Here is a 26,232-nt window from a genome sequence, read left to right on the forward strand (position 1 = left end):
GAGCTGGTCTTTACTCCAGAGCAAAGGATCACTTTCACACTGCAACTGATTTAGACACTACTGCCACTTTAAGCAGAAGGAATTCCCTGTGAAGGATGAGCGACTGTTCCACAACAAAAATACTGTCACTCCTGCAACAGAATGAACAGGCGGTTCCAAAGAGCTCCAACACACTCACCAGGAGGACCCGGGGGGCCAGGACCTCCAGGGGGTCCAGGCAGACCTGGGAATCCTTCAGGACCATTAACCAGTGGACCTGGGTTTCCCTTCTCTCCTTCCGGGCCAGGTAGTCCGGGTAGACCTGGAAGTCCTGATGTTTCTGGAATATGGCACAAAGCAATAGTTTGAAGCCAAACAGTCCCAGTTTACTGAGGATGGCCTTTGTTTTTTCCTTTACCTGAACCAGGCAGAAGACGTCCAGGTTCACCTGGAAGTCCTGGGAAACCTGTGGGTCCTGGGTCTCCGGGAGCGCCAGGAGCACCGCTGTAACCAGGATCTCCTGAAGGACCTGCAGGAACGGCATTGTGGTTAATCCTGAACCTAAGAGCTCAACAGTAAGTGTGTCTGGGTTTCACCTTGAGCAGTTCTGCCAATATTACTGACATAAATAGGAGGACCTCGAGGACCTCGGTCTCCTGGGTCGCCCTGGAAGGAACACAGAACCAGAAGAAGATTAAAAAAAAAACACCAGGGTGTTGCAATGCTTCTATAGCACCAGCAGTTGTGACCTTAATTAAGCAGATTTTAAAGACAAACCAAAAAAATATTTTTTCCTTTTTTAAGAAACTGTGTTAAATTTTTTACTGTATTTCAGATTAAAGTCTTTTTAAAAATTATTTGAGGAAAAAAAATGAAATAAAATCACAAATGGAATAAAACTTCAGTTCTTGGACCTTCTCTGCTCTTCCCTAACTCTTCCTCAGCTTTAACATGATCAAGAGTTTTTCTTGGCAGATAATGTATTATTTTTTAAGAGAAGACCTTTGCAATTTTTTTGATAAACTCTGATGAAACTGAAGTCTGGATTTTTGTTCAGAAGGTCTCAGAGATTCTTTTAATGGTGATGGAGTACAAAGAAGAAGAACTGAAGAGTCTCTAATGTGACTAACCCAAATGAATAAAGAGATACATTGATGGAGATGTTTAAAAAAGACATTCTTTGAATTTAAAGAGAAGGATACAGAAATGGAGACAGGGGGCTCACCTTTGGCCCGTCGTAACCTGGCCTGCCGGAGTAACCTGTGTCTCCTCTCTGTCCCTGTGAAAGTTCAACACTAATGGTGAGTCACACTTCCTCTACTTATCTTTTAGTAGCATTTAACAACATAGATCATACTGTACTCATAAACAGTCTCCATCACACAGCTAGACTTAACAGTAAAGCTAAACATTTTTCTTTTAAACAAACTCAACACAGTTCTAACTTGATCTACTTTTCTTCTTTATTTGAGACTTTACCGGTAATCCTGGAGCACCCTGAGGTCCATTAAAACCTGGAGAACCCTGTTTGGATGACGATAAGAAACATTACAGATGCAGAAAAGGCAAGCTCTAAGTGTAGAGATGATGATGAAGGGTCTTACTCTTCCTCCAGGATATCCAGGGATGCCTTTCTCTCCAATTTCACCTGGATAACCAAAGGCTCCCTGGAACGAGAGATCCAAGAAGAAGAAAATGATCTTAAACCTGCCTCTGATGCTTCATGTTATGTTTATAGTTCTCACTGAGGGAAAGAGGAATGCATACAGGCAGTCCAGGTAATCCTTGAAATCCAATTGATCCTTTTGGACCTGGCTCCCCCTTTAAAAGAAGAAGACAGAAAATGAGGTCAGGCGGGGCTTTAATGGACATCAGCATTGTCAAAACCCCCTGTTGTCTTCTCAGAACAAATAGATCCACCCAGGTTTTAAAATTCAGATTTTTTAAATTATTTGAATTCATTTTTCCCAGGTTTTCTGTGTTTCAATCCGAATTTTTTGGATCCATTTTCAAGTCTATACTTCTAGATGTTTAATAAAAATAATAAGGCTGATCTTATTTGCACATATTTATGTACTACCAGCAGAAAAAGTGATGGAAATTCATGTTGGCCACACGTAATACATTGCTCCATTGCCCGTATGCATGGACGCAGGTGGAAGTGCAAGCTTGGACAGCAGAGCGTCCAAGGTTGAATTTTGTTGCTGGCCGTGCCGGTTTAAAATTAAATTTATGGTTAAAGTCATATTATCTGTGACATATCTAGGTGTGTGACATGTGTTCTCCACATTTGATCCACCCCCTGGAGGAGCGGCGAGTTGCAGAAACAGCCGCACTCAGGAACTATTTGGTGGTTTAACCCTAAACGCAGCCATAATCCTAACCGTAACCCGTCCTCTGGGTCTATGCGGCCAAGAAAAAAGTTCAGGGCTGGTCACACGTATTTTGAGAATTACGTGGGAAAAGAGACTTTCTAATAAAAATCTAACCAAATCTAATGAAATAAAATAAAATCACATTCACGATAATCTAACTATACAAATCTAATCCAAACTATTGTAATCTAAAATAATCTAATGTAAAAATAAATCTCATTCATCATAATTCTAACTGTATAATCTTGTCTGTGTGTTTAACAGTATAAAGTAAACATGTAAATGAGTACTGGTTGGTTTTGGAATGCAGACAGGAGGGTTTGTCATCGGTGCTCAGCACGTTCACACACTTGTGCTGTCCACTGGAGAGCTTGAAGAGGTTCACACTCGTGAAGACGGTTGACGTCGAAGCTTCAGCAGCCCTCCTTCATCTCAGCGCTTCCTCTGAGAAATGTGTCCAACAAACCTGCTCTCCTTTGTCTCCTTTGGGATAACCCACAAACTCCACAATCCCATTGATGAGAGGCTGGCCGGGCTCACCGGGCAAACCCACGTCACCCTGGAGACCGTAATTGAGGAACAAAGACAGCGCTCAGAGAGGCCCGTGACCCGGGGTCCAACCGGTCAATGACGGCGGGAATGGAAAGGAAACGGAGACTTGTCTGCAGGACTGAGCTGGGCTCTGGCAGTGGTGGTGTGAGGGGGCAGCCTTATTTCAACCCCCTCCCTTGGGCTCATTTCTGAAATCACTGCTCCTTATCCTGTTTAATTCCTGCAGCCTGGTTTGGTGCTGCACTCCTTGTTAGGGTGTCCACAGTCTGACCCCTTTCATATGTGCATGTGTGTGTGTGTGCACACGTGGTGCATGTGTAAAAGTGCTGCTGCTTGCCCCTTCCCTTACTGCTGTTACCTTATCTCCCTTGTAGATAGTGAGAATTTTTGGGGCCGTTAGAGACCCGCTTCCGGGAGCACCACTGGGTCCGGGAAGACCCACGTCGCCCTGGAGTCCGAGATACACACAACCCACATCAGCAAGTGGCGGGAGGGGTCAGAGACAGAAATGGATAGAAGGCAGACAAAAAAAGCCTAGAAGCTGCATCTGTAACAGATGTTCAGTTTAATTTTTTTTTAAATTTTAAAATGATCTTAACGGCAAACTTCTGAAAAACAATGACAGCTAAGGCACAGAAGATGTTTAAAAGGGACCTTTTTAGAGGCTGCTTATGTGTTGGACCAGTGATGGATCAGAGACAGACCAGACCAAAAACCAGAGTCGGACCAGAGTAGGACCAGAGCCGGACCAGGGCCGGACCAGAGTTCAGAGAGATGGAACAGAGTCATACACGAGGCGGACCAGAAATGAACCAGCGCTGGTCAAGAACCAGACCAAAATAGACCAGAGCCAGACCAGGAATGGACCAGAACTGGACCAGCGCTGGTCCAGAGCTGGACCAGTGATGGGCCACAACTGGACCAGACATAGGCAGGGGCTGGATGAAAGCCTGAACGGAGATGGACTCAAGATGGACTAGAGCTGGAGCAGAGATGGGTCTGCAACTTTAGACCCCAGTGCTACATGCAGTTAGATTAGTCCAGACGGAGCCAGATCAATGCTGGAGTAGTCCAAAGCCAGACCAATGACAAATCACAGCAGGACCAAAACCCAACCAAATCTGGACCAGAGGTGGGCCACAGTTTGATTAGGGATGGATACGAGCTGGACAGAAGACAGATCAAAGTTTGACTACAGTCAGACAAGAGCTAGACCAGTAATGGACTGGAGACGGACAAGATTTTAACTGAGATTGACCAGAGCCAGACCACAGTCGAGGCAGAGATTGACTGGAGCTAGAACGAAGATGGACCAGAGCTGTAACCAGAGATGGTGCTAAGATGGACTAAAGCCAGACAAAAGATTGACCAGAGCCAAACCAGCAATGGACCAGAGTTGGATCAGGGTTTGAACAGACCACAGCCAGAACCGGGACTGAATGAGAACCGGACCACAGATGGACTGGCTTGTGGGAACCCTTAGACAGTTGCTCCTCCATTTTGTGAGGAGCCAGTTGAGGTTACTCAAGCATCTGGCTTTTTGGATTCCTACCTGGGAAAGGGTTCTGGGCAGAGACCCTGGGGAAGACCAAGGACACACTGAAGACTAAATCTCTCTACTGGCCTGGAAATGCCTTGGGATTTCTCCAGAGGCGCTGGAGGAGGTGGCATCGGCGAGGAAAGTTTGGGCATCTTTGCTTAGACTGCTCTCGCCATGACTCGATCCCAGGCGAGTGGAAAAAGATGAATTCATGGATATTACTATACAGTACTATCTAAATAATCTGGATTGAGACGTTATACCTTCTTCTGCATTGATATCTTTGTTATTCCATAATCATGGAAAATGTTTAAGAATACAATTCTAGGGGTGGGAATATTGATTGAATCAATCCTCTTCTCCCCACTCCCTCTCATACACTTTGAAATTATTTGATAAAAGTATTATTTTTGTCTTCAATCAATCTATGAATGATACCAAAACAAGGTAAACGGTTTTGTTTGTCTTTTTGCTTGTTTGTTATTTCTTGAAATAACATTTCCTGATTTTATTTCATTCATGGCACCACAGCTGAACTGCAGCTGAAAACGCCATAAAAGAGACAGAATACAGCTGGACCAGAGATGGCAAGCAATGGTGACGAAAAACAGAAAAAAAGAAAAAAAGATAGGAAAACCCAACATGAAAGACACACTATGAGGAGAAAGATACTTGACAGCACAACAACAATTTACTAAGGGGGCGGGTGGGGGGGTCACCAATTATATGAATTTGTGTCTTTTGTGTAAAATAAATGTAAGTGTTCTGGGTTCATTGTGGGAAGAGTTGATGAGTTTAACCTTCATGCACGTGCAAGACAGATTGTGGTTAGTACAGTTGTAGGACTGATCATGTGAGGCAGGGTAGGGTGTGACAGATTAGGCAGGTGACGTGTGATTCCAGGAGCTCACAAACAGCACGTGCACATATGTGATGGAGATGGACAGAAGGAGAAGTCAGTGATTCCAGCACCCAGGTACAGCCCACGGTTCAGAACCCAGTAAGAGCCGCAGACAGGTCAGAGCTGCAGTTTTGACTCTGGAGTCAAACCACCAGACAACCCCCGACTCCCAGTCTGCCCCGGGTCACACCTGCAGGACTGTGCCACAGACTGAGGTCGGATTTGTCTGACGGCTGCATGGAGATGTTAAAAGAACAGGGCGTGCAGGTGATGGTTTTTCACACAGCAAACAATCCGGGAACCCAGTCAGTCAGAGGATAGTGGGAGATGTTAATAGGGAAAAACATTAGCGTGATATGTAACCACCATCAAAATCTTGGCATGCAGGGAGGAGTGTACACAGACCAGAATCAAAACCACATTCAGTCAGATTGCAGTTTTATGAGAATCAAACCGTAAGACAAATGCAACAAAATGAAAGATCTCGGAAAAAAGCTCCTTCATCATTTCAGGATGACCAAAAAGGCCAAAGTTGATTGACATCATATTCATGTTTTTCACTGACAAAATCCTCAGGTGTGAGGATGAGCAGAAACCTGAACAGTTAACTTGCTGCTCAGACTAAGGTTGATAAACCTACTTGCCTGATGACGTTCTTCATCCGGAAATTGAACTTGAAGGAGCTGAATGGGGGGTGCAATGGCACACACACCCTCCCTCCAAGTCCCTCATGGACAGTACAGTATATACCACTGGACAAACTGAGTCCTCCCCCCTCACGTTCCAAATGGGAAATACCTGCTGGCTCCAAGAAGTCAAAATCCCATAGACTTCTATTAAGAAAGAAACAGCTACTACTCAGTCATTCCACTTGTCAGAATGACCATTCTTGTTCTGGTAGCTTTTTGTTAACATGTATTTGCTAATTCAGTTTTTTTCATGATATTTTTTTTTATCACAAGTTATTCAAGTCATAAACTGACCATTCAGATGCCTCAATAAAAGCATGTGGTGCCCCCTGCCCCCCCGCTCAAACGTTTGATTGACAGATTCTCCCGAGTTACTTTCAGTGGAAGGGGTGTGGACTTTAAACAAGCTTACTTGTGATTGGCAAAAGTAGTTGCCCTAGAAACGTGACTCAAACTGACTTGGACCAATCACTGTCGACTGGCTCCAAATGGCGGTGCTCGTTTTGTGGAAAAATGGCAACTGAATTTGCTTCATTTTAGAGGAGCTGGAGGTAAGGCCTTTTCTTTGGGTGATGTCACACCGCTTTGTCCAGTGATATATACTGTCTATGGCTGCTCTATATGTTTGCAGTGAGCTTGAAAGAAGAGAATGTACCTTATCTCCCTTTTCTCCTGCTCCCTGTCCGTCAAAGCCGGTTTCCTGTGAAGAAAAATAAGCAAAAGATCAGGAAGACTGCTCCCTCAGCATGTTAGACTCTGCAGTGAACAGCTTAAACACATAATCTTCCTTCAAACTACGAGAAAGTACTAATTCAGTTGATGTGTTATATTAAAATAAGGGTCTCAAAACCCTGGGACGTGGACCAGGGTGAGTCATTCATTACTGGCCCGCACAGACAGAAGACAGGTATTTCTGTTTTATGAATGATCTGATTCTGAAAAAGATTTACTTAGGAAAACTACACTCTAAAAAACATTTCAAGGGTGCAGTAAATATGACAGAAAAATATGGGTATGAATTCATAATGAAATTGGTGAATATCATTGTAAAGACTGTTTGAGTTCACTGAAATAAATGTTTTAAGTACTTATCCAACAAGACCATTTGTGTAAAATGAACATAAGAAAAGTAACTAGATGTATTCAAAATAAATGTTCAAGTTACAAAATAAATCATTTAAAATGTTTTCATTTTAAATATAATTTTCATCAACTTCTTTGACAATGAACTACGAACTTAAATAACTTTAAATAATTGCAATTAGTATAGAATTTAACTCACTTGTAATAGAAATAGGTTGATGTATGCTTGCTTGTTGTGTTGATAAGTTTAAGAAATTTTATTGAGCATTCACTCTATGTTCAAAATTTGCTTTTCAGAAATGAAATAACCACTTAAGGATCAAAGGGTTGGCAGTTTGATTCCCGGTCTCCCCAGTCAACTGTTGTTGTGTCGTTGGGCAAGGCACCTCACCAGCTTCCAGTGTTTCTCCACTGGTGTGTGTGTGTGTGTATGAATGTCCCGGTGATGGTCAGAGGGATCGTAGGTGCGAACTGGCAGCCACACCTCTGTCCTCACCAAGTATGAATGAGGTACCAAGTCACTTTTTGCAATTGAACTGAAAATATTAAGCAGATGTACTCAATAATCATGTGCTTTGACTGATTTGAGAGCCATCATATCTACTCAATATTTTAAGGTGTAAAAATGTTTCACTGATTTAATTAAGTAATGTGCAGTATTTCTTTTCAAAGTGTAAAATAGATTTTCTTGGCAGTCATTAGCTCATTTGTTAAGTTATCTCCTGTGAATGGTTTCAGTTAGATTAACTCAATGTCTTCAATTCTTTATACAGATATTTTCCATTTGGTTTACACAGTATTTCAGTTAAATTTACTTAAATCAAATATATTCATGCCAAGTCACTTTACTGCAATGGCATCGAAAATATTAAGTAGAATCACTCAATAATCATGTTGTGTTTTGACTGATTTGAGAGCTTTCATATCTACTCAATATTTTAAAGTGTGAAAATGTTTCACTTAATTAATTAAGTAATATTTAGTATTACTTTTTAGAGTGTACCAAATGCTTTTCTCCAAAAATGGCTGTGACTCACTCTTGATGCATGTCAAGATGTTTGCCTTGGTCACATGTCTTACCTACATACACTACCTTCTTAAAGGAACTGCTCTTCTGCATGCAGCATATTACTGGTTAATTGAAATTCCCAAACCATTAAAGGAAACATTAAAGCTTAAAAAAAGGTTGTTCTTCCTTTTGTCTAATTTATTTTGTGAAATCAACATCGAAAAATACAACGAAATAACCCCCACAAAGATAACATTTTTAGGTCTGAGCACGAAACATGGTCTAAGATTAATGTGCTGTCGGGCTTTTCAAGTTCTAAACCTAAAATAAAATGCCAGTTAAAAGACACGACAGCCCCCAAAATGCACCCACTCAACAGGAAAGCCAAATGGCCAAGATGTCACAGAAGCATGAATGCATGGAATACAGTATACAATTTAGTTCTAGCCAAAGGGCTCCAGCAATCACCAGTAAAAAGCTCTTCATAATTAAAAATCCCTTTATCACCAAATGGGGGTGGGGTGGGGGGGTTTTCACTAAAAATCAACAGTAAGGTCTTGATTTCAAAGGAGTTTTTATCCCCAAGAAACTCATCACCATAAGGATCTTCTTCGCCTAAAGGTTCTTTATAAGCAAGAGGCTTCTTCATCACAAAGACACTTATCATAACCAGGAGGCTTTTTACCACCAAGGAGATCTTCATCACCTAGAAAGTGATGGTGATGCTTATTGTCGCCATGAAGCACTTCATCACCAAAAACGCTTCAGCATAAATGTGATCTTCATCAATAAGGAGCTCTTCATTACAAAGATTACATTAAATGCTCTTTATCACAAAGAAGTTCAGATCAAAGGCTGTTCATCAGTAAGATACTTTTTTTCACCATAAAACTTTTCATCAACAAGGAAGTCTTAATACAAAAAAGCTCCTCAGTACCATGGGATTCTTTTATACCTAGAGGCCCATCAACACCAAAAAGCCATTTATTACAAAACAAAAAACCTTTTCATCACAGAGGAACTCCTCATTACTAAGAGGATCTGTATCATAAGTAAGTCCTTCATTACCAACCTAAGAAGTGATGAAGAACTAGACTCTTTAACAGCCATGAGCTCCTCATATCCAAGAAGATTTTCACTACCAAGGAGCTCTTCATCACTAGGAGTTTTGCATCACAAAATTTTGTCATTAATATTATTTCTTAATGCCTTGGTCACATTCAATTGTCCGGGCCCGTGGAGAGTTGTAGACAGAAGCAGCTACAGCTAAAAGGGATCACAGGTGTGTCTTGCAGTCTCCTTGAGGCTCGTGTGGCCAGCTCAAGGGACGTCATGAAAATGGAATGTATCATTGTCATGCATTAAGTGCCTGTAGGACTACCGTAGGATGCCTATGCAAACTACACTCTAATTGTTGAATGTCCTAATTTCTAACAGCCACGCTGCAAGCACGGAGCACACAATGGGTGTGCAAGGGGCACTCTCTTATCACCTGAACAGCGCTAACAGGCCCTGTGCGCGGTGATCAAGATTCACACACTGATCACACATCTAGACCTGCAGGCTCACCTCAGGACAGAACAGCACACACATGAATTTTCATGATAGCTGTCAAAACATTTTCTGACGATAATGAAAAGGCCATTCATTTCTACACACACAGAAGTGCGTGTTGTTTGGACTTACTATTGGGCCTGGGGGGCCAGGAGGACCGGGGAGGCCCTGAAAAGGAAAGAGAAGCATTGAAATGTAATCCATGATCCACATGACTTCATAAGATCTACAGTTGTTTTATGACAAAACACTCTTGACCAAAAAGATGGAGTATCTAATAACTGTGTTTAAAGGATAAATCAAACCACCATCATTCTCATTACAAAAGTCAATACATTTTTCTTCAACCTCCGTGAGCCACAGTAACTTTTGTTTCAATCCGAACAGCCTTATTTCTATTGCTGTAAAGATATAATCAACTGACGTACCGGGAATCCTTCAGGTCCACTTGGACCAGGAAAACCTTGAGGACCATCGGGACCACGGAAGCCCTGCATAGAGAAAAATCCTGTGGGTTTTCCTTGATATAGTACATTCTTGTTTCAGCACATCCTTTTACACGACTTCATATCAAGAGCATCTGCATTGCAGTTGTGTTGAGTCATTAGGAAAAAAGAAGTCTTACAGTTGGACCTCTCAGTCCAGGAGGCCCCGGCAAACTCTGAAGAAAATAAAGGAGAAAAAAGGATGAATAGTTTATTTTATTATTACGGAAACGTGGACTAAAATTGTAGAAACCCCAGCTGGACTAAGATGGAACATGTTAACCATAACATCCAGAGAGAGTTCAAAGTTTGTGAATAAATGAAAGTCCTCATGTCACCTTTGAGAACGTTTTCAGTCATTACTGAAAGTCTATCCCCAGAGGCATATAGTTCTGCCTGCTAGTTTCCACGATGACCATGGAACACTCCATCTGACACACACGTTCTCATGTGCACACACATCTGCTGGCTTTAAAAAGACTTTAGAATCTGTGAAAGAGCATGTATGAGCTTTTTTTTTTATAAATCCACTTAATTATGACAGTGGTGATGCAGTGGTAGGCCAGTCGAACTGTCATCTGAAGATTGCAGGTTTGATTCCCACATTGCCCGCCCATATGTCAACGTGTCCATGGGCAAGACACTGAACCCCACCTTGCCTCTGGTGGAAGGTTGGCGCCAATGTTTGGCAGTGGAGCTGCCATTAGTGTGTTAAAGTGTGTGTGATTGGGTGAATGGGACTGTGACTGTAAAGCGCTTTGGGCCTTCAAGGAAGGTAGAAAAGCGCTAAATACATATGCTAAGTATACGCCATTTAACTGCACACATCTGACCTGAATCCATCTTGTATGAGTTGATTTGAGTAAATTAGCAATAAGCCTTTGTGTTTACATAATTCCAGTTTTTTGGACTGAACTGACTTCTTTAAATGTTTGATTTAGTTTATTTAACATTTAACTGTTATGTTAGCATTATGTTTGCTCATTTGGCTTTGGTATCTAGTGTGGATTTGTATGTGTCATCCCAGTCTTTTCCTACCAAGTCTCAATGTTTACTTACATGTCCAATATGGCGTCACTCTTTACGTACATTGGACAATGGTAATAGGCAAGCGTAGCATCTCAAGCGTCTCTTTTTTCTGTGATTTGTTTTGCTTTTTTAATTGTGATTTTAATATTTTTTGTGTTAAGTGATTTGTTGATGTCCTTTGTACTTTAGGACCACCATACACAAAGCCTTCAGTGGACGGTAAACCAATGAAAACTGTATTGGGTAAAAAATCTGCGTTCAGGCAAAGATTAAAAGAGAATGTGAGGCTTGACAGGTAGAATTATGTCTGGGACGACTATTGTAACCAAGTACATACTGAAGATGTGAGCAAGACTAAGAGATTGTTGTTGTCTCCATAAATCCTGGTGATGACGACATGCTGTTTAGTTTCCGCCTTTAAATAAATTAAAGGTGCAGCTGGTGAGGCTGACTCAGACAGGCTCAAAACTACAATGAAGTTGCTGTTTTTTTCCGAGTCAGTTTTGTCTTTGACTTATTTAAATCTGTGAACTCCCAAATGTTATCAAATGGGCAGTAGAACCAGTATCATTACATAAAAGGGGGACACCTCACCCTGGACACAGTGTAGTAAGTGGGCTCTCCTTTCTGACCCTTCGGCCCAGCTGGACCCTGATGGAGAAAAAGAAAAAACGTCAGGACATTTTTGCATCTACCACACAAACAACCTAGAATTTGTGGGATGAAGGCTCACAGGACGTCCTGGGAATCCAGGAGCTCCTGTTCCATAACCAGGCAGACCGGGATCTCCTCTCGTCCCGTTACATCCATCGAACCCAGGTAACCCCCTCTCACCTGGCTGACCGGGATGACCCTGTGGGCCAAACCAGGAACAGAACGGGTCTGATTTAAAGGACTTCTCAACAGCACATCTGTAGATGCTCCTTACTCCAAAAATAAATATAAAAAACATTAAGACATACTCAGTCTTCTGCCGTTTCTAATTTGCAAGTAAACTATTCTAATATTCGCCTAGCTAACCAGAAAGCAGCTTCAACACTTGCTTGTTTTGCTGGCTGAAAGCAGCAGATATTGCATCTAATCTTTCAGGATGAAGTTCTTTTAGTATTTTCATGTTGAAGATTAGTCTGAGCTGATCTTTTGTGCTTAAATTGTTGAAGGAGGACTGAATCTGCAGAAATGTTAACATAGAAATCTTTGGTGAGCTCAATTAACCACACCTGAATGACATAAAGGACGGCACAAAACAAAAAGAGAAATGAGAAGTCAGAAATTAAGACAATTGATATTCAGAAAGTTTGAAGATTACTCACGTCACTGCCTTTACTCCCTCGAAATCCTGGTACTCCCATTGGTCCCTGAAGAGTGAAAACAATTTTAAAACTTAGCAGATAAAATAATCACAAGGGTGAAACTGCACCCTCTGCCTGCCAGGAGATGACTAACAGCAGCCGTAGCTTCTGGATATAAGCTCATTTGAAAAAGGAAGCAAACTGCAACTGGGACAGGTCTCTAGGAGACCCCTGTGTCTCCAAATGTGTGTGAATGCCTTTGCGTATGTGTTTGTGCATGTATGTTGTTAAGAAGCACATGAACAATAAAAACATAAACACATACTTTATCTCCTTTAGGCCCAGATGGTCCTTTACGTCCAACATGACCCATCTCTCCCTTTGGCCCTCGAGGGCCCAGTCCCCCTTGTGGTCCCTCTGGACCACTGGGACCAGATTCACCAAGAAGCCCTGGTTGACCCTGAGAGGTAAGAGATGACATGAGGACATACAGTTGTGAACATAAAGACTACTTTGAAACCATAGTTCATCCTGTGGCTTGACTTGACTTGACTTGACTTGACTTGATTTGTAAAAAGTCACCATTATGCCATCATGCCACTGCAATGATAATGGCTAAATGGCAAGACACAGTAATAGTTCCAGTTACTTTATTTTAAAAAATGTATGCAGTAATTTATGCTAGTAGGAAACCGATGGCCTATAGTTGTAAAATAACTATGAAACAAATTTTCTGTATTTTCTTCTTTTTTTGGGGATACAACAAATACTCCCTTTAGATGCAGTGAAATACTTCAACCAACTAGCATTCTTCTCCCATAAACACCTTATCAAATGGTGATTGTGAGACACACCCTTAAAAAACTCAGTAGCCCAGGACCTTTTCAAGCTTTTTCTTTCTATTTTACAATTTGATCTATTACTTTCTCATTAAAAAATGTTTTTGGCAATGCTTGTTATCAATCTTTTTCAACCCCGGTGTTTACTTCTACAGATATATTTTTGATTGTATTACAAAACAATTCCACTTTGAAACTGAAACTGTCTAAAACAACGTAATTCTGAGTGGTAAATGTTGGCATTTTTTACAGTAAAAATCACAGAAATTGAAATCAAACTGTTTTTATGTTTTATAAGAAAAGATCGAATTTGTAGAAACAAAAATAAAAATGTATAAATCCACAAACAAAGCAAAGACAAGGTCAAAACAATGTGAAATTGTGTGATTAACAAACTCACTGATGAGTTCAGAGACTTCTGAAACTGCCACTGATGGTTACTTTTTTTCCTATCCTGTGTATTTTGGTCTAATAATGATCTTAATTGATATTTAATTCAGTTTTAAAACAGGCGTTTAAGTGTTTTCATATTGTGTAGTTAATTTGTCCGGTAAATATTTATGACTATGCTGTTTGTGGAATTTTAAAAAGGAGTCTAAATATGTTATTTATAACATAGTTTTTAATGATCCGTAAAAATATATTTTTTGTTAATGAAACAAAATAAAAATCATACCTGTAAAGTTATTTTCTAACCTGAAATGATTAGGACATAATCAATCTACATTCAGTCGCCCTGACCTTTCTTTCCTGTATATATATATATATATATATATATATATATATATATATATATATATATTTATATATTTCATATATATATATATATATATATATATATATATATATATATATATATATATATGAAGGATATATATATATATATATATATATATATATATATATATGAAATATATAAATATATAAAATATGAAATATATATATATAAATATATGAAGGAGAACTCCTGTCTGTCGTGTTGTTCTGGTCTGGATTTCCTAGAAACCGTCCAATGTGTGCCTCACAGCTGTGGAAGTCACAACAGAACTTACAGATTTTTTCATTCAACTTGTAATAAAGAAATTTAGCTTTTGCTACACAGCGGTGTTTTGCTGCTGTTCAGAGTCAAAAGTCTTGAAGTGTAAAATTCACTAACGTTTTTCTGTTTATATTCAATAGTAAAACACAAGGTCACAATGACAGATCAAGAATCACCTTCTAAAAATTTGCTACAAATATTTGCCACAAAAATGCAATCAATGAAACTTTCTGCGCAATTCCAGATTCCAAATTTTAAATGCAATACAAACTTGCAAGTTTGTATCTTCAAACCAGTCGTGTTAGTCTAAAGTGAATGTTTGATGTAGATCACAAGCATACTCACATGCCGCACAGCAGATATCTATATATAAATATGTTTAGATACAGTATCTTTCTTTCAAATGTTTTTTGTTTTTTTGCTTTCTTCTTAATACAGTAAATGGGGTAGAAAGATCATCTTTCTATTCCCTTTCATTTCCCAGGTATAAAATCTTGTAGAAGATCTTTTGTTTTGTTGTTTTATGAAAATGAAAACATTGATTCATTTTCTATTCCGTTTAGTCCCTTTCGGGGTCACGGGGCTGCCGGAGCCTATCCCAGCCACTTGAAATGAAAACAAATTATTGAAATAAAATAACATTCAAAAAAAAGAAAATGTCATGTTTGACTTGCATTTTTAGTTCATGTCAAAAAACAAAAAAAACAAACGTGTGTCTGCTGCTGTTGAAAGTAAAATAAAAGAAACTAGGGCAAATGGCTCTTCTGGTGTTCAGTGTGGCAGACGCCATGTACTAACGAGACAGATGGACTGCACTGCTTGGGATGAACCACATGGTGGCAGCAAAGATGCATCTAACTCGAATATAAGTAGAACGGTGGGCAGGAAGGACTGAGAAAAAACGAAAAGAAAAAAGAAAATGCAAAGGATGGACTCGTGTTTTTGGTTCCTACAGAGGCAGGTTGATGTCGGTTATTTAAAGTAAAATATTGTCTTCTCTAATGGCTCATAAATTCCAGAGTCCCATTGCAGGAAGGTGAATTACAGCTGCAGATGTCTGTTTACAAGGCTTTTGCAGGGCTGACATGCGTGTAAATGCCTGCACATGAGAAGCTAAATTTCCACACCTCAGCTTTTATGGTCATGTAATATCTGCTTGTATAGATTAACTGAAGATTTCCCCAGAATTACCAAAAAATCCCATCTTGATTGATTAGCTTTTCTGCAGAAACTTTAACAGCGTTACCTTTAATGAAATTCATTGCTGCAGCTGAAATGAAGTTTGTTTATTCTGGAAACTGAGAAGTCTCCCACGTCCTTCAGATTCTCAAAAATAAACCAACTACAGATAGATTAAAATGTAAATATTTGCAGGGATGTCCAAGAAGATGACAGCAGGCTGTACTCAGACAGTACCTGGAAAAGACTGAAGACCTAGGTCCCTGACCTCTGCACTGCTGAGAGAGGTGGCAGCTCTGCTTCCAGCTGACGTGGCCCCCCAGGACAGGCAGAAGGGGGGTAATGACAGGCCTGCAAACACACCTGTTTTCTCCACAGAAACTATGCAGCTCACACAGGAAACACTTTCTCTCACACTTCATGTCTTCCACCTTCTTCTGGTGTTTAGAGTCTGTCCACCTCACCATGATCCATGTGATCCAAGTCAGGATCAAAACTAACCAGGGCTCAATGTTTACTACATGTCAGTGCAAAGTACAAGAGTCAGTCACTTTCCCAACAGAACCTTGAAAATAAGAGACCTGACGAAATTGCCCTTTGAAAGTCCTTGCATCTTCAGACCCAGAGAATCCGGATGGGATCAGCATCCAATTTAAATGAAGATAGAAAATCAAATCAAATCAAACTTTATTTGTATAGCACTTTCACAACGCAAGCTACTCAAAGTGCTTTACATAAAAACGTAATCAAATTTAAAAACAAAAGGACAAGACAAACTAATATTTTGTTTAAAATCAGCACAATGCCGACCCCCCCCCGACACACACACACATACATAAATCAAATCAAATCAAATCAAACTTTATTTATAAAATAGCGCTTATCATGCATTTCATGCAGCTCGAAGCGCTTTAACATTAAAAACAAAAAACACACAACATTACAGTAAAAACCCAACCCACCCTACACCCTTCCCACTCCCCTCCATGAAAGCACATGACCCACGACAATGAATGTTAACTACCAACGCAAGTTAAAATAAATAAATAAATGAATAAATAAATAAAAAAGCAAGTAAGCAAGCAAACAAGCAAGCAAGCAAGCAAGCAAACAAACAAACAAACAAACAAACAAACAAACAAGCAAACAAACAAGGCTAACAAGGCTTGGCTCTGCTGTGAGGAAACGGCATTTGGGAATCTCTTCATACCAGGAGCCAGCCCGGCCACGGGAGCATCGCCACAGCGCCAACCCAGACCGGGACAACACCAGGGTCCACTTCACAGCCGTGAGGCTGCAAAATTAAACCCCAGCCGCCCCAGCAAGGGCAACAACTGCAACAACAGCCACCGGGCAAGCCGGCAACCCTGGCAGAAAAGACTCCCACAAGAAACACTGGGGCTAAAATCACAATAAGATACTAAAATTATAAGATTTATTAAAAAAAAAAATACATAAATAAATAAAATTAAAAAAAAAAAAATATTAAAAAAAAAACTGAGAATAAGATGCATAAAATGAAATGAAATATAGTATAGAATATAGCCTATAATAAAACTAATAGAATAAATTAGCAGTTAAAATCAACTAAAAGCTAAATTAAAAAGGTGGGTCTTGAGCCTCTTCTTAAAAACCTCTGTAGTCTCTGCGGCCCTGAGGTTCTCCGGCAGACTGTTCCACAGGCGAGGACCGTAATGGCAGAACGAAGCCTCACCATAAGTTTTGGTCCTCACTTTAGGAACAACTAAGAGGCCAGCACCGGAGGACCTCAGGGTCCGCGAGGGCTCATATTTTAAAAGAATATCATTCAAATAAGAAGGCCCAAGACCATAAAAACACTTATAAACCATTAAAAGAACTTTAAAATCAATCCTGAAACGCACAGGGAGCCAATGCAGCGACTTTAAAATCGGTGTAATGTGTTCCTGTCCCCTGGTCCTCGTCAGAACTCGTGCCGCTGAGTTCTGCAATAACTGTAGATTTGAAATAGACTTTTTGGGTAAACCAGAGAGCAGGGCATTACAATAATCTAAACGACTGAAAATAAAAGCATGCACATACACACCATCATAACTAGAATGATAAAATGATGTTGTGTAAAAAATGTGGCTTCATAGTAAAGTCGGGAAACAATGTTTTGGGGACATGTCCACATCAGTGACCCCCCCACTAGGTCACAGAATACAATGCCACAGGACCCCCCAGATCTAGACAAAGACTAAGACCCGGGAGATCTCATTGCAGTGACCCCGTTCACTGAGAAGGGTCAGTCACAGATGTGGAGGATCCCTAAGAGGAAAACACTGGAGTTACAACTAAAATGTAAAAGGAACCAAATTTAGATTAAAATAGATTGAAAAACAAACAAAAAGTACATAAATAAACCTTAATAGGCATATAAAATGGTAATTGTGAATAAATACATTAAAATAAAAATAAAAATAAATAAATAAATATATACACATACACATATATCAAAATGGTAAAAAGAGAACATAAATACTTAAAATATCAAATAAGTTCTTGAATTTCAACTAAAAGTTAGATTAAATGGTAGGTCTTGAGCCTTCCTTTAAAAAACATGAACAGTCTCTACGGCCCTGAGGCTCTGGGATGCTGTTCCTCAGGCGAGGTCCATAATAACTGAATGAGGCCTTGCCTTATGTTTTAGTTCTACATTTTGGAATAACAGAAAGGCCTGTATCAGAGGACCTCTGGGTCTGAAAAGAACATTTTAAACTAAGTTTCAACCCTTTTAAAGTCTCACTCCGCTCATCTTTTGATCTATTGTAAAAGCATTCCCAGTGGTCCTGTTGCCTCCCCTGTGCCCCCACACCCATCACCACCTTCTATGACCATCTCTGCTTGGCACCTTCACCAGACCAAGCTCTCCATCCACTTCACCTTCCATTAGACTGGTCAGTTTGTGGGTCCAAATCCCGTCCAGCACAAAGAGTACAATGAAGTCTATTCTGAGCTAAGCTCTCTGGACTTACTGCCCCCCCCCCACAGCCTGGTTCACTTCCTGACTCAGGAGAGACACTGATTCTAGCCTCTGTACGTGTGTGAGTGGTTGTGCGCGTTCTATCCACGAAGCCACACATGAAAACACAGCAGCACACAGCCACACAGGCTTTCATCAGAGCTTTGTTAAGGGGGTTCATGGGAGATTTCAGCTGTCACATCTCATGCTCATCCAGAGTCGATGATGAGCGAAACGTGGAGGGGGGAGCAGCTAAAGCCGGGTCTGTGGGTGCGTGTTTAAACAGCAAGGCGGCGGCGCAGCCAGAGGACTGTCTGGAGCGAAGACGGGCGTGAATCAGCAGAAACTGAAACAGTTCAGGGAGGCCAAAGCTCCCTGCTGACCAGACAAAACCAATTCAAGAAACGGGATGCCCACCAGGAATCTCCAAAGAGGAAAACTCCTAAGAAAACATTTGCCCATCAATATTGGCAGGTTTTAAACTGAGACACAAACATGTTTTAACAATCTGCTGTGCATCCGCCTGTCACACAGGAAAAAACGAATCGAATCACACCCAATCCTAAACGTAAAACTACTTTCTTTAGGGAGGATCCACCCCAACAGGTCCTGGGCCAATTCAGGAGTGGTTACCTCTAATGCCCCTTTTGATTTAGCAAGTTTGAAAGCTCACCTGGTTTGAACCAAACAGAGGAACTCTGGTTCTTTTGAGCAGTGGTCCCCAACCTTCGGGTTGTGGACCGGTACCAGTCTGTAGAACAGTTGGTTCCACAGACCGGTACTGGACAGAGAAAAACCCCCCCACAACTTTCATGTTTTCCATTTTATTTATAATCTGTTTCTGAGGGGAGTTTTATCTTGGAAAACTACTGGATTCTCTCCACCACATCCAACTCATTCTTGATGCGTGTTAAGTTGCTCGGACACCTGTCAAAAATCCACCCACTACTTCCTTAAAGCAGCTGCACCGACGGCTAAATTGAAACCCACAACCTAGCAAAGGTAACCAAAAACAAACCCTTTATGGAACGTTTTGTTTTTGCAGAAAAGACCCAGTGAGGAGACAAAAGAAGAGCTGTTGACTTCAAACCAAAGAAGTTGCATTAAACAAACAAAAACTAGGAGTCTTCACTCCAAATATGGATTTTTTGAAACAGTTGTTCCCACACACCATAATTCTGATGCATAATATTCAGCTGCCGCCCGTCTAATGTTGTGAAAATTTCGCTAATAAAATTGTATATAATTGTTTTATTTGTAGCAATACCAGTTTTAGTGATGAAGATTCAGTTTTACGATGAAGATACACTTTACCCTCAAAGGTTATGGGAAACGTAAAGCTAAAAAAAGGAGCAGTCGTGAAAATATTTTCTGACATTAAACCGGTCAGTGGCCTGGAAAAAGTTGGGGACCACAGTTCTTAAAGATGAGGGTCTCTGTCTTCTTGCAGGTGAACTCTGGTGTGGTTCACTTCAGTGTGAAAGCAGACAGGGACCAAGGAAAGAAGGACACCTAAACAAAAGAAAGCTCCATGTATTAGGAGGAAAACCCAACAGCCACAGAGTGATCCTGAAGAAGCGAGAATCTTGAAAATTTTGAAATTGTCTGCCAGGTAACCGTGGTTCAGTTTTGGTATATATTATCAATTGAACATCTATGCACACTAGTTTTTCTGGGAGATTTCTAGGGCACTGGATTTAGAATTTGTACATTCGGACACTTAAACAAAATTGCAAACACACTACATAGTGCACTAAGCAGTGAGTAAAGGAATTTGGACACAAGCAGTCACAGGACTAGCAGGACCAGCTGCACTTATCAGTATTTTTGCTCATCCCAGGTAAAGGTCATAGCACTGTCCCACAGACACTTGAAAACAAATAACCTTTTCTGTCTTGCACACAGGTGCTTCCTCTTCAATAAAAACCCCATTAGATTCAACCTGCCTCTCCATCCCACAGGGACATTGTGTTTTGGCAGCTGTCAGACTGGGGGGGGGGGGGGGGGGGGGCGCGAGTGGAACAAACAGATCAAATCATTCCCAGGATGTTGTCTTTTAATCTAAAAGGCAGTTACAGCCTCGGGAATTGATTTCCTGAAGATCTCCTGATGTCAAAGAAGCCTCAAACACCAGAACAAGTTATGCTGAAGCAGTTACCCACTTCTGCCCCACCCCCAGAAACCCCACCGGGGGGGGGGGGGGGGGGGGGGCTATAACTGCAGCCATCACACTTAGCTTGTTAGAAGCTTTAAGAGCTCCAAAAGCAGATGTGAGTGCTCAGAAATCTACGGCCACTTTTCATGAGCTGAGTCGGAAATAGGCACAAAAATGACTCAGCAGGAGATCAAAATGAACCACTTTGTCAACTTGTATCACTTCATCTCAATCTCTCCAACCTTCCATCTTTCCATCTCTAAGATTTCAGCTGCTTTGAACCTGACGCCTCAGTGAATTTCAGGAAGAGTCTTTATCTGGAGAATGTAGATGATTTTCACTGCTATATAAAAAAAGAATTTCTTCTGACCCCAGCTTTTCTTTTGTGACCAGCTTTTTCCTTACATTCCTTGATGTGAGCGCTGCTGTCTGACAGGAATGTTTTACTTTTATTTTATTTTTTACATTTTAGTTGTAATATTTTCTTTTATAAGTGTTTAATGTTTGATAAAATGCAGTTCAGTTTAAATTTTTACTTAACTTCAGTCAAAATATTCGTTTATTTTAATTAACCTAATTTATTTTCCCAGATAGATATTTTCATTTGTCCTTTCCACACGCAAAACAAAATTTGAAGTGCTCTTAGCTCAGTGTATCATTCAATAAAAAAACAAAATAGTTTACTTAATTTGCAATTAACAAACAGCATTTTTCAGTCATTAAAAAATAACTTGCAAATAATGAATAAAAAGTGCATCATTTAGTCATTAGAAGCAAAAAATTACAAATAATTTAAAACTAAGCAAGTTTTTAAAAATGTTTTCAATCAACATAATTTATTTTATTTTGTTCAACTTTTTACAGACCGATGTTTACCTTTTTTATTTTTTCCTGATAGCAGTTTTATAATTTTGATGATCTCATTAGATTGAAAACTATTGCATGGATATGCATGTCTTTTTAGATTTTTGGGGTTTTATCTGCCTGTGGGTTCATTTAAAAACATTCAATTAAAAACATTCAATTCAATTAAATTCAATTAAAAACAGGCAGAATCAGACAGATTGTATTGACCTTTTCCAATAAAATGCCACACAATGACTTGGAGACTTGTTTTATATGGAAAAATAACTTTTTTGTTATTTACGTCTTTTATCAGTTCAAAAGTAAGACGCTAAAAGGAAAGCAGACTTGTCTGAAAGTATGATGATAGAGAAAAAAACAAAAGATTTTAAAAAGTTTTTAAGTAAACAAAACAAAAAACAAGCGTAATGAGTCATAAAAAAGATTTTAATGTGTGATAATCAGAGCCTCAATTCAAAAGATCAAGCTCTGTGACGAACTTTTTATGAGCGAAACCCAGATATATTTTTAAGTAAAATCTTCTATACACATCTGAAGTCCTTTTATGCAATGAAGGGCATTTGATGTCAGATTCTGGAGAAAAGCTGTGGATCTTTAAAAGGTAAAACATAAATGTGTTCTACAAATGTTTCCCAGAACTTCAATTTATGAAAAATAAAAATGCAAGAAAACTTTCCACCTTTGCTGATGACAGTAACTTCAGATATCAGAAAATCCAGAACCGATATTTGATTTTGTGATGGGTTTTTCACAGTACCTTGTTGTTGTTTGTTCTATTTAGTAATTTTCTTGGTGGATTTTGATGTTCAAGATAGTTGTTGTATAAAGTTCTGATTTTGAAGTTTAAATTAAAGGAAAAATTCCAGGACGTTCCCTGAAGTGGCCATGAGGGGACAGTAGAGTTCAGAAGAGTTTGATGGAAGAAGATGCTGCAACAATAAGAATGAAAAGGAATGGGACATGAATGTGTGTGTGTGTGTGTGTGGGGGGGGGGGGGGTCATCTTGGGGACAAAATGGAGGGAGGGTCTGACAGGGAACATAAACTTTTATTTACAGCACACATTTTCCCCGCCCCCAGAGATTTCTGGATTGGCAGTAAACTTTGACACCTGCCGGATTAAAGCAGTCTAGCGAAAGTATGTATGTAGGTGTGTGTGTGTGTGTGTGTGTGTGTGTGTGTGTGTGTTTGTGGGGCAGTGATGTGCGGTTAGGTGAGGCAAGTGAGGCAGAGCCTCACCTGTCATAATCGCGATAGAATAGAAAAAGGTAAATTAAGTAAATATTATTTTCCACTGATCTGTTTTAAATATACATTTTCAGTCAATTCAACATGTTTTCCACATTTTCTGAGGTTAAAATCGCTGAATATGAGTGTTGCGCATCACAGACGGAGCAGAACGGAAACTCCGGGTGAGGCTTTGGAGCGCTGTGCCTCATGTCTGACGGCAGGGCTCAATGTTAACAGAGACGTGCGCTGAAAACACTGCTGTAGCCCCGCAGAAGAGGCTTTAGGTGAGGCTGGCCTCACCAGCAGGGGGCAGACGTGAGCTGACAGCTGCTTTGTAGCTACACTGGTGCCGTAGAAACAGACTAGTGCATTCCCAGAATCTTGGTTGGAATGGCTCGATAGCGCTTGCCAGCTCTACACCTTTGCCTGGTTTGGTGTGCTGTCACACACTGCACCTGCAGAACTGAACCAAACTCTGACGTGGATCAAATCCCCTGAGAGAATCGTGAAGTTCCAAAGGGCTCTCAATTGGGAGCAATATTGCCCGACCAGTACGTAGAAAAGAAGCAAGAAGAAGAAAGCCGATGCTTTCCACAAATCCCCCAAGCCTCTGCCTCCTCATTTTCTTTCTGTTTTGGCCCTCATTACACCCACTACATAATTTACTCCCTTTTCTACTTCATTTCTACAATTTGGTTCACCAAGAAGGGAACTGAGACCCTCACTCAGAAGGGGACCAGGGGCCACTCCAAAGTTCAGATGAGCTTCTACATTTGGCAAATGTGTTCTTTGAGAGAACCATCTTTTCCTTGGGAGACTTGAAAACCACTTTAAATGAAATGATTTATTCCTAATATTTAAAGACCCACTCCAATGAAAATAGTATTTTTGGGGTTTTGACATTAATATTTGGATTTTTCTGATGATGGAGGACATATATAAAGAAAATTACGTCGAAAATTTACTGGGCGGGTCACAAACTCCATGCTCCACTCCATTCTGATGCATCCACTTGCAGACGACTGGATCCAACCACTTCTGGCCCAGATCTTTAAAGGGAAGGTGAGGCTGGACAGGGAGAAGTCAGACACTCCTGATTCGAGACGCAGCGCGGGAATTAACCTGGTTAACTAAGCAAGGAACAATCAGTTTCCTAAAGAACCCTTGTTTTTGAAGGCAGCATCATCTGACACGATTCTAACTAGTATTATTTAATGGATCTGCGCTTTTTCCTCTGGGATTAAGATACAAACACCCACCTCTTTGATAAAACTCTGTGTTTTACACAATCTAAGCATTTCTTTGATGAAGGCTCCTCCCTGGTTACCTGCGCACCGACAGTGATGGTATGACGATAACAACACCCCCTCAGGGAACACAGTCTGACCACATTAACCATCTGTCAGCTCTCTCTTCAAGCCTACATTTCGCTGACGAAGTGAAGTTTTGCTTCCAGCTGCCAAATAACCAGAGGATAGATTTCCCGCCTGATAAATGTTTGTCCCAACCCAGCTGAACAACGTGAAGCAGAGGGGAGCACCAAATTAACAGCCCCTTGTTGGGGGAGATAAGGACTGGAGGCCTCATGGAAACAGCAAGAAGTTATAAAAGGAAACATGTGAGTAAAGGAGGAGTAACGTGATGAGGGAGGGGGGGGGACTATGTTAAATATTTTTAAAGGTTTTCCCACTCAATGGTTTGGATATACATACTTGAAATGTTTAAGTAAATTATATACAAAGTTAATTTTGCTTAAAGACTATTTTTTATTTTTATTTTGAATGTCTGAGTTTTTATTTAAGATTTAAAGGTAAAAATCACTGACTGTAAATAAGAACTGGACTGAGTGAGAGTGATGTCACCCATTGTAAAGAGCTTCCTCACTGCTCCAACCAAATGAAGTCAATTCAGTCGTCATCTTTTCGCAATACGGACGACGCCAGTAAGCAGGGATTGGTCCGAGTTGATCTGAATTACTGTTTCTATGATAATGAGCTTTTTGGAAGTCAACGCCCCCTACCATTTGAAAGCAAGCTCTCGAATGTTTGGTATGAAACCACATCTGATGGGTCAGTTTATAACTTAAATAACTTGAAATATTGTCAAAAACATAGGATTAGCAAGAACATGCTCCTGCATGTCTCTGCTCCTGCTCCTATGGCTGTGGATCCTGTCTACGGCTCGACTCCGTGCCCCTGGCCGTCCCCCCAACTCCGGCTGGATGAAGCTCGTCTGCTAGTTGTAGAGTTTGATAAGTTAATTCTTCTCTAAGAGTTCTGGTAAATCGCCTGTCCGTCCTGGGGGAGGATCCCTCCTTCATGTGGGCACCCCTGAGGTTTCTTCGGTTTTTCCGGAATCCGTTTTTTTTAGGAGTTTTTCCTTACCGCGAAGGGGGTCTAAGGGCAGGGATGTCCAGTTTGGCTTAGTCAGTTTGTTAGTTGAATTTAATATTTTCCTATTGAATTCTGTGTATTCATGATCCTTTTGATGTTATGTTTAACTTTTTCTATTACCTATACGAAAGCCCATTGAGATGACTGTTGTTGTGAATTTGGGCTCTACAAATAAAATTGAATTGAATTGAATTGAAAATATTACAAATAATGCATCAGAGCAAGAATAGTCATTCTGACAAATAGAATGACTGAGTAATTAATAGCTGTCTTTGTCTCAAAGATGTCTCTGGGACTTTGGCTTCTTGGAATCAGCGGATACTTTCTGTTTGGAATGCCGGGGGTCTGAGGGGTGGGGGTGGAGTCTCTCTGTCCAGTTCTCATAAACTGTCTATGAAAAAACCTTATTTGTTTACTTTGGTTTCTAATTCCGATTAAAACGATTGGAGCTCCTGTCACCTGTGTCCATCACTGTCCCTGCAGTTGAATTCTTAAGTTGAAACAAGAAAAAAAAGGTCATTTTGCATGATCAACACCACGTCGTCCTCTTCCCTGAGAAGCTTTGGTCACTTTAGAGTTGCTTGAGTGAAAGTAACTAGAAAGTAATTCAAGAGTCATTACAGAGTAACGCTGAAAAGGGATTACTTTCAAACACCAGTAACAGGTTCCATTTGAGAAGTAACTGATCAGGAGCGCGAGCATCAGCCCCCCCTGAACTGCTGCCTCACAGCTCTGACCCGGAATGCTGCTCAGGATCTCTGAGCACAAAAGTAAAACTAAAGAGACAAATGAGCACCTTGCAGCTCACTGGGCTCCAACAATAGCAGCTCAAGAAGATAATGGGGGCAGGGGGCATTTAGCCCTAAGGGGGCCCGTGCCTGGCAGCCAGCACCAGCAGAGCTGTGTCATTTACCTGCAGCTACCTGAGCCTAATGGGCCGCTGCTCACTGTTATTTAGTCAAAGTGGCGTACAGTACACAGGCGCTAAGTGCAGGCTTGGGAGGCAGACGGTAATTGATGTTTGGATAGAGGCTGGGGGTGGGGGCACTGAGGGGCTCACAAC

The 26,232-nt window shown here is 40.6% G+C and overlaps 1 protein-coding gene and 1 long non-coding RNA gene across 6 annotated transcripts in view; one reads left to right on the top strand and one right to left on the bottom strand.

Annotated features, from left to right (window-relative positions):
• LOC101168576 (collagen alpha-6(IV) chain) overlaps window positions 1-26,232 on the bottom strand; it is a 113,611-nt gene that overhangs the window by 33,038 nt on the left and 54,341 nt on the right. For 4 of the 5 annotated variants that reach the window (XM_020711740.2, XM_020711739.2, XM_020711738.2 and 1 more), the window contains exons 4-19: window positions 12,814-12,948; window positions 12,510-12,554; window positions 11,930-12,049; window positions 11,791-11,847; window positions 10,308-10,343; window positions 10,111-10,173; window positions 9,815-9,850; window positions 6,692-6,736; window positions 2,821-2,913; window positions 1,747-1,800; window positions 1,584-1,646; window positions 1,459-1,503; window positions 1,205-1,258; window positions 576-645; window positions 398-508; window positions 179-319 (exon numbers count right to left, since the gene is read on the bottom strand). In XM_020711740.2, coding sequence (XP_020567399.2) covers window positions 179-319; window positions 398-508; window positions 576-645; window positions 1,205-1,258; window positions 1,459-1,503; window positions 1,584-1,646; window positions 1,747-1,800; window positions 2,821-2,913; window positions 6,692-6,736; window positions 9,815-9,850; window positions 10,111-10,173; window positions 10,308-10,343; window positions 11,791-11,847; window positions 11,930-12,049; window positions 12,510-12,554; window positions 12,814-12,948 — 1,168 coding nt within the window. Of the gene's footprint in view, window positions 1-178; window positions 320-397; window positions 509-575; window positions 646-1,204; window positions 1,259-1,458; window positions 1,504-1,583; window positions 1,647-1,746; window positions 1,801-2,820; window positions 2,914-3,264; window positions 3,355-6,691; window positions 6,737-9,814; window positions 9,851-10,110; window positions 10,174-10,307; window positions 10,344-11,790; window positions 11,848-11,929; window positions 12,050-12,509; window positions 12,555-12,813; window positions 12,949-26,232 lie in introns of all 5 variants that reach the window. The other variant, XM_011487658.3, reaches the window with a different exon arrangement.
• On the top strand, window positions 181-1,568 carry LOC110017097. Its single transcript, XR_002292409.1, has 4 exons — window positions 181-286; window positions 407-554; window positions 1,172-1,280; window positions 1,452-1,568. It is a non-coding gene; the product is annotated as an uncharacterized LOC110017097 (long non-coding RNA).

Source organism: Oryzias latipes, chromosome 18, assembly GCF_002234675.1.
Source record: "Oryzias latipes chromosome 18, ASM223467v1".
NCBI lineage: Eukaryota > Metazoa > Chordata > Actinopteri > Beloniformes > Adrianichthyidae > Oryzias > Oryzias latipes.